This window comes from Teleopsis dalmanni, unplaced genomic scaffold (assembly GCF_002237135.1).
Source record: "Teleopsis dalmanni isolate 2A unplaced genomic scaffold, ASM223713v2 unscaffolded_contig_1596, whole genome shotgun sequence".
Classification (NCBI taxonomy): Eukaryota; Metazoa; Arthropoda; class Insecta; order Diptera; family Diopsidae; genus Teleopsis; species Teleopsis dalmanni.
This window is the reverse complement of record NW_024032978.1, coordinates 1-8,851: the sequence shown is the minus strand read 5'-3', so window position 1 is coordinate 8,851 and position 8,851 is coordinate 1. Positions and strand designations below refer to the sequence as shown.

Below are 8,851 nucleotides of genomic sequence, written 5' to 3'. Positions count from 1 at the left end.
CAATCAACATTAACTCCAACGGTCCTTTTCAGGACCACAAAAATATTTAATTAAAGTCGATAATTGATCTTAAAATTACTAACATACACTTCACAAATAAATGAACATTTTAGAAATGAATAAAATAATACTGATTTTCGAGCATATATATTTTGAATAATCAGAAAAAATAAGTGAATATAACTAACTGATAATAATATACGTATAAGGTTCCAATAAATACACAAATGCCATGTTTCACCTAAAGTATGTAACAAAAAATTATAAAAATATTTCATTTATGTGTTAAAAATACTATATATAATTAAGTTTTAAATATATTCACTGATCTTTGGCATAAATTAAATTTTAAATCTTTTGAACTTTCCCTTTCAGGCATTTAGTTCTTCTATTAACTGGCATATTCTATACTCTACTGTATACCATACTTAACAATAGAAACTAGAATATGAAAAATATTGCAGTATGAATTACTCACTTCAACTTTTGCATCATTTTAGCACCTTTACTCCATTCTATTTGTTAGCCTGGACATTTATTTCTTTAACTCATTAAACTGTCAAAGTACTTTCTCGAGCTTGTATACGCTGCTTTCGTTCTCACATTTCCGTCGTCTTATATATACTATATTATATATATTAAATAGTCAATTATTATTCGCAGAAATTTTTAAAGCCATATACTTGGTACACTAAAGAAAATCTTGAGGAGATCTCAGTTATTAGATTGTGAAAGACTTCCGAGTGAAATCACATTAGAGAACGAAATTATGAGCGATTATATCTATTCACAAAAGTTTTGAACTCTTTAAGAATATACTCCGTGAAGCGAGTTACTATATTCTCGATTGAGCAACGAGTTGGGTCAGGAGAGTGATCCCTCTGAATGAACTGGAAAGTAAGCACAATGGAAAGATCTCGGTATGCAGAATATTGGGAGGCAGTATAGTTATGCTGATATTAACATTTCTGTATTATAATACCAAAATTTATATACTTTGGAATGTTCTTCACTTTTTATTAAAAATATTGTTATCATAAGTTGACAACAAGCAACAAAGCTAAAAAACTAATAACTTCAACAATAATTGCTATAAGTGTAAAGTTTATATATAGCGTTATATGCAGATCATCATCAAAAATTATAGTTACAAAGAAGAATGAGAGAATCAATTATCTTTATATATTCATTTTATCTGAGTATTATTAATTTGAATATGATGTTTAACTATCTCTTTTCTTTAATTAATTTTGGTCCTGAAAAGGACCGATGTTTATTAAATAGTATGAAGTTGCTTCTTAAGCACGTTCTCCACGAATACGTCTCGCCAATTGAATATCTTTTGGCATAATGGTTACGCGTTTAGCATGAATAGCGCATAAGTTAGTATCTTCAAAAAGCCCAACTAAGTATGCTTCGCTAGCTTCTTGGAGAGCCATTACAGCAGAACTCTGGAAACGTAAATCAGTTTTGAAATCCTGTGCAATTTCACGGACTAAACGCTGGAATGGCAGTTTGCGAATTAAGAGTTCTGTACTCTTTTGATAGCGACGAATTTCACGCAAAGCTACAGTTCCCGGACGATAACGATGTGGTTTTTTACACCGCCAGTTGCGGGTGCACTTTTGCGTGCGGCCTTAGTAGCCAATTGTTTACGTGGTGCCTTACCACCAGTCGATTTACGAGCAGTTTGCTTTGTACGAGCCATAATTAAACAAATTGTTAAATAAAATTTAATTTAACGAATAAATGTTGAGAGTGTAAATTTCAAAACAAACTCTTATGATCCATCTCAACTGTTCACATGTTCGAACAGTCATTGTTCATTATATCCTTAATATCCTTTACATTGTTTATTTCTACCCTCAATTATTTGAGTGCCATTTTTGAGTAATTTGTTGTGTTTAAGCATTGTCACTCATATCTTTTGTATTGTTCATTTTTTCTATAAATACTGTGCATATCTAGTGTGGAATTTATTTACTGTTTAAGTCTGAATAGACAAGTATTATCTGTACTAAAATTATAACCTCAAAATGACTGGTCGTGGTAAAGGTGGTAAAGGTTTGGGAAAAGGTGGTGCTAAGCGTCATCGCAAAGTTCTTCGTGATAACATCCAAGGTATCACGAAACCAGCTATTAGACGTTTGGCTCGCCGTGGTGGAGTTAAGCGTATTTCTGGTTTGATTTACGAAGAAACTCGTGGTGTATTGAAGGTATTTCTGGAAAATGTGATCCGTGATGCAGTTACATATACAGAACATGCCAAAAGGAAGACTGTTACAGCCATGGATGTTGTATATGCTTTGAAGAGACAAGGTCGCACCCTCTACGGTTTCGGAGGTTAAATAAATAATATTAGTTTAAAAATGCAATACTATTAACACTATATTGCCCAATGGTCCTTTTCAGGACCCGAATATTTTCATTTTTTGAGATAAATAATTCATTTGAACACATACTTGACTGTAATTTATACAAATATTTTTATCGACTTCAAATATTAAGATTTTAAGACAAAAATTAATTGAAGTTGAATGTAAGTAAGAAACTTTAGAAATTTTTCTTAGTTAGATTTTCAAGAAACATGTTTTAATGTAGGTATTCAAAATTATTCTTTTAATCAAACTAGTTTTAGACGTAGAAATATCTAAGAATTCACCAATTATTTATTAAATAGATATATCTCAATAAAAATAAATATAGAAGTAAATATAACAAAGTTGTATGTAATATTTCCTTATAATTATTTCTTTTATGTCTTCGTATTTAAATAACGGTTAATTTTTAGTTTCAATAATCATAATAATTATACAAATAATTGTTTAAAATTTTTTTTCTGTACTGTCATTCTCAATACGATTTAGCATGACAACATTTAGCATGAAACAACATTGAAAACCGATATCTCATAATGAAATACTATTTATACCCCAATCACTTAATTTTTAAATCTGTTCCTCAATTGAATTAAATTGTAAAAGAATTTAGAAACTAAGAGTATTTTATTGTTTTATGTATTCTCCTTCTGTTTAGAATATATCAGTTTCCTACCACCCAGGATATAAGTTTCAAAGAAAGAAAGACATTTTTTTAATAACACACATGCTTTTAAAATTATATACCATATCTTATTGATTCGTTTGGTGGCAGATAAAATTATGGCGGGAAAATTTCTACCTACTGGTATGTGAACTAAAATACTTAAGGCTTGCATTGTTATACCATTCATTTTTTTATTTAAAAAAAAAGTAACTGACAAAATTGTCAGTACAGTTCACACGCATACCAAGGACACTCAAGATCCATACATATACTTCCAAGCCGAATGAGCATGAGTGTGAGTGAAATTGAGTAAGAAACTATAAGCCGAAATGGAATGAAGATGGAACGTGAGTAATTTTCTTATTTGCATTTACGCGCCAAAATATATGAAATAAAATCTATATTTAAGATGAATTTAATAGAATTACATACAACCTTTTCTTTGTTAGTTATATTGTCATAAAGCGATTAAAAGAAGCAATGTGAATGTGAATGTTTTATAATTCTTTACTAAATCTGTTCAGTTTAGTAATATATCAGAAATATTGTTCTGAGATGAGTACTTATTACTTAATGCGATGAGTCTTGAATATAATTACATGTTTTTGTACCATATATAGAATTGTTTAATTGCATTTTATACTATATACAAACTATATATAACTAGTTAAAATAAATTAGGATACGTATATACCGAAAATAATGATTATAATGAATTGTTTATTTCAAACGTAAATGTGATATTAAAACATAATTAATCCACAAATTGCTCAAATAGAGCTAATGTTAAAATTAGAATGTTTTACACGTACGTGTAGGAAGTAACCGAATTAATACGTATGGAGTAGAATTGCTCTGATTGCCGGAAGATGAAGGTGCTTGATTCCAAATCATATTTCATTTGACATTATTTTGGAAATGGTTTCTGTAAACCAATTTTAACCATTTTTATGGGTTACGTTTTTCAAAGAAATATTTGTATAAATAATAATTGTTTGAAATGAAGTATGTTTTCTTTAATCAAATAAATTGATCGTCCTGAAAAGGACGGTTGTTGTTCGAAAATTTCGAAAGAAATAGTGTTGTAAGATATAGTTTAAGCCTTCTTTTCTGTTTTCTTAGGCAAAAGTACAGCTTGGATGTTTGGTAATACACCACCTTGTGCGATTGTAACACCAGACAACAATTTGTTTAATTCTTCATCATTACGGATGGCCAATTGTAAATGACGGGGTATGATTCTTGTCTTCTTATTATCGCGTGCTGCATTGCCAGCCAATTCAAGAACTTCAGCTGCCAAATATTCCATAACAGCAGCTAAGTAGACGGGAGCGCCGGCACCAACGCGTTCAGCATAATTGCCTTTTCGCAGCAATCGATGAATGCGACCAACTGGAAATTGTAATCCAGCACGATTTGAGCGAGACTTTGCCTTGCCCTTAACTTTACCTCCTTTACCACGACCAGACATGTTTCAATAGTATTTGATTGTTAAGTTGATCTACGTGATCTGAGTTGAAAACAGGCAAACACCAAGAATTTATACCTTTTTCATCCCCTAATGTGAAGAGAGAATTTCTTGAAATTTCTGTTTTAAAAATACATAAATTCTGAGTGAGGGTAGTTCAAATTTGAAAATTCATAAAATTGAAAATTTGAAACTTCACATTTGAAATCATGCCACCAAAAACTAGCGGAAAAGCGGTCAAGAAGGACGGAAAGGCTCAGAAGAATATAACTAAGAACGATAAGAAGAAGAAGCGCAGGAGGAAGGAAAGTTATGCTATTTACATTTATAAAGTATTGAAGCAAGTTCATCCTGATACTGGTATTTCATCCAAGGCTATGAGCATCATGAACAGCTTTGTGAATGATATATTCGAACGCATTGCTGCTGAAGCTTCACGTTTGGCCCACTATAACAAACGATCCACAATTACTAGTCGGGAAATTCAAACTGCAGTTCGCCTTTTACTTCCTGGTGAATTGGCTAAGCACGCAGTTAGTGAAGGTACTAAAGCTGTCACTAAGTATACCAGTTCCAAGTAAATTTTTTTGTATTGAACAATCAACATTAACTCCAACGGTCCTTTTCAGGACCACAAAAATATTTAATTAAAGTCGATAATTGATCTTAAAATTACTAACATACACTTCACAAATAAATGAACATTTTAGAAATGAATAAAATAATACTGATTTTCGAGCATATATATTTTGAATAATCAGAAAAAATAAGTGAATATAACTAACTGATAATAATATACGTATAAGGTTCCAATAAATACACAAATGCCATGTTTCACCTAAAGTATGTAACAAAAAATTATAAAAATATTTCATTTATGTGTTAAAAATACCATATATAATTAAGTTTTAAATATATTCACTGATCTTTGGCATAAATTAAATTTTAAATCTTTTGAACTTTCCCTTTCAGGCATTTAGTTCTTCTATTAACTGGCATATTCTAGACTCTACTGTATACCATACTTAACAATAGAAACTAGAATATGAAAAATATTGCAGTATGAATTACCCACTTCAACTTTTGCATTATTTTAGCACCTTTACTCCATTCTATTTGTTAGCCTGGACATTTATTTCTTTAACTCATTAAACTGTCAAAGTACTTTCTCGAGCTTGTATACGCTGCTTTCGTTCTCACATTTCCGTCGTCTTATATATACTATATTATAAATATTAAATAGTCAATTATTATTCGCAGAAATTTTTAAAGCCATATACTTGGTACACTAAAGAAAATCTTGAGGAGATCTCAGTTATTAAATTGTGAAAGACTTCCGAGTGAAATCACATTAGAGAACGTAGTAGGTATACGTAAATTATGATCGATTATATCTATTCACAAAAGTTTTGAACTCTTTAAGAATATACTCCGTGAAGCGAGTTACTATATTCTCGATTGAGCAACGAGTTGGGTCAGGAGAGTGATCCCTCTGAATGAACTGGAAAGTAAGCACAATGGGAAGATCTCGGTATGCAGAATATTGGGAGGCAGTATAGTTATGCTGATATTAACATTTCTGTATTATAATACCAAAATTTATATACTTTGGAATGTTCTTCACTTTTTATTAAAAGTATTGTTATCATAAGTTGATAATTTTAACAAGCAACAAAGCTAAAAAACTAATAACTTCAACAATAATTGCTATAAGTGTGAAGTTTATATATAGCGTTATATGCAGATCATCATCAAAAATTATAGTTACAAAGAAGAATGAGAGAATCAATTATCTTTATATATTCATTTTATCTGAGTATTATTAATTTGAATATGATGTTTAACTATCTCTTTTCTTTAATTAATTTTGGTCCTGAAAAGGACCGATGTTTATTAAATAGTATGAAGTTGCTTCTTAAGCACGTTCTCCACGAATACGTCTCGCCAATTGAATATCTTTTGGCATAATGGTTACGCGTTTAGCATGAATAGCGCATAAGTTAGTATCTTCAAAAAGCCCAACTAAGTATGCTTCGCTAGCTTCTTGGAGAGCCATTACAGCAGAACTCTGGAAACGTAAATCAGTTTTGAAATCCTGTGCAATTTCACGGACTAAACGCTGGAATGGCAGTTTGCGAATTAAGAGTTCTGTACTCTTTTGATAGCGACGAATTTCACGCAAAGCTACAGTTCCCGGACGATAACGATGTGGTTTTTTTACACCGCCAGTTGCGGGTGCACTTTTGCGTGCGGCCTTAGTAGCCAATTGTTTACGTGGTGCCTTACCACCAGTCGATTTACGAGCAGTTTGCTTTGTACGAGCCATAATTAAACAAATAATTAAATAAAATTTAATTTAACGAAAAAATGTTGAGAGTGTAAATTTCAAAACAAACGCTTATGACCCATCCCAACTGTTCACATGTTCGAACAGTCATTGTTCATTATATCCTTAATATCCTTTACATTGTTTATTTCTACCCTCAATTATTTGAGTGCCATTTTTGAGTAATTTGTTGTGTTTAAGCATTGTCACTCATATCTTTTGTATTGTTCATTTTTTCTATAAATACTGTGCATATCTAGTGTGGAATTTATTTACTGTTTAAGTCTGAATAGACAAGTATTATCTGCACTAAAATTATAAACTCAAAATGACTGGTCGTGGTAAAGGTGGTAAAGGTTTGGGAAAAGGTGGTGCTAAGCGTCATCGCAAAGTTCTTCGTGATAACATCCAAGGTATCACGAAACCAGCTATAAGACGTTTGGCTCGCCGTGGTGGAGTTAAGCGTATTTCTGGTTTGATTTACGAAGAAACTCGTGGTGTATTGAAGGTATTTCTGGAAAATGTGATCCGTGATGCAGTTACATATACAGAACATGCCAAAAGGAAGACTGTTACAGCCATGGATGTTGTATATGCTTTGAAGAGACAAGGTCGCACCCTCTACGGTTTCGGAGGTTAAATAAATAATATTAGTTTAAAAATGCAATACTATTAACACTATATTGCCCAATGGTCCTTTTCAGGACCCGAATATTTTCATTTTTTGAGATAAATAATTCATTTGAACACATACTTGACTGTAATTTATACAAATATTTTTATTGACTTCAAATATTAAGATTTTAAGACAAAAATTAATTGAAGTTGAATGTAAGTAAAAAACTTTAGAAATTTTTCTTAGTTAGGTTTTCAAGAAACATGTTTTAATGTAGGTATTCAAAATTATTCTTTTAATCAAACTAGTTTTAGACGTAGAAATATCTAAGAATTCACCAATTATTTATTAAATAGATATATCTCAATAAAAATAAATATAGAAGTAAATATAACAAAGTTGTATGTAATATTTCTTTATAATTATTTCTTTTATGTCTTCGTATTTAAATAACGGTTAATTTTTAGTTTCAATAATTATAATAATTATACAAATAATTGTTTAAAATTTTTTTTCTGTACTGTCATTCTCAATACGATTTAGCATGACAACATTTAGCATGAAACAACATTGAAAACCGATATTTCATAATGAAATACTATTTATACCCCAATCACTTAATATTTAAATGTGTTCCTCAACTGAATTAAATTGTAAAAAAATTTGGAAATTAAGAGTATTTTGCAAGCATAATTTGTATTCTCCTTCTGTTTAGAATATATCAGTTTCCTACCACCCAGAATATAAGTTTCAAAGAAAGAAAGACTTTTTTTTAATAACACACATGCTTTTAAAATTATATATCTTATTGATTCGTTTGGTAGCAGATAAAATTATGGCGGGAAAATTTCTACCTACTGGTGTGTGAACTAAAATACTTAAGGCTTGCATTGTTATACCATTCATTTTTTATTTAAAAAAAAAGTAACTGACAAAATTGCCGGTACAGTTCACACGCATACCAAGGACACTCAAGATCCATACATATACTTCCAAGCCGAATGAGCATGAGTGTGAGTGTGAGTGTGAGTGAAATTGAGTAAGAAACTATAAGCCGAAATGGAATGAAGATGGAACGTGAGTAATTTTCTTATTTGCATTTACGCGCCAAAATATATGAAATAAAATCTATATTTAAGATGAATTTAATAGAATTACATACAACCTTTTCTTTGTTAGTTATATTGTCATAAAGCGATTAAAAAAAGCAATGTGAATGTGAATGTTTTATAATTCTTTACTAAATCTGTTCAGTTTAGTAATATATCAGAAATATTGTTCTGAGATGAGTACTTATTACTTAATGCGATGAGTCTTAAATATAATTACATGTTTTTGTACCATATATAGAATTGTTTAATTGCATTTTATACTATATACAAACTATATATAACTA

The 8,851-nt window shown here is 30.4% G+C and overlaps 4 protein-coding genes and 1 pseudogene across 4 annotated transcripts; 2 read left to right on the top strand and 3 right to left on the bottom strand.

The window, feature by feature from the left end:
* Positions 1 to 1,298: 1,298 nt before the first annotated feature.
* LOC119664201 lies at positions 1,299 to 1,708 on the bottom strand (annotated as a pseudogene).
* Positions 1,709 to 2,023: 315 nt separating this feature from the next.
* LOC119664200 lies at positions 2,024 to 7,548 on the top strand. Its single transcript, XM_038073737.1, has 4 exons — positions 2,024 to 2,343; positions 4,168 to 4,234; positions 4,740 to 5,090; positions 7,155 to 7,548. Exons 1-4 carry the CDS (start codon positions 2,037 to 2,039, stop codon positions 7,477 to 7,479), a joined length of 1,050 nt encoding a protein of 349 aa, XP_037929665.1. The 5' UTR covers positions 2,024 to 2,036; the 3' UTR covers positions 7,480 to 7,548.
* On the bottom strand, positions 4,098 to 4,516 carry LOC119664202 (histone H2A). Its single transcript, XM_038073738.1, has one exon. The coding sequence runs from the start codon at positions 4,514 to 4,516 to the stop codon at positions 4,142 to 4,144; it is 375 nt and encodes a 124-aa protein (XP_037929666.1). The 3' UTR covers positions 4,098 to 4,141.
* On the top strand, positions 4,723 to 5,094 carry LOC119664203 (histone H2B-like). Its single transcript, XM_038073739.1, has one exon. It carries the CDS (start codon positions 4,723 to 4,725, stop codon positions 5,092 to 5,094), a length of 372 nt encoding a protein of 123 aa, XP_037929667.1.
* On the bottom strand, positions 6,429 to 6,845 carry LOC119664204 (histone H3). The gene has a single exon (XM_038073740.1). The coding sequence runs from the start codon at positions 6,837 to 6,839 to the stop codon at positions 6,429 to 6,431; it is 411 nt and encodes a 136-aa protein (XP_037929668.1). The 5' UTR covers positions 6,840 to 6,845.
* Positions 7,549 to 8,851: the final 1,303 nt, after the last annotated feature.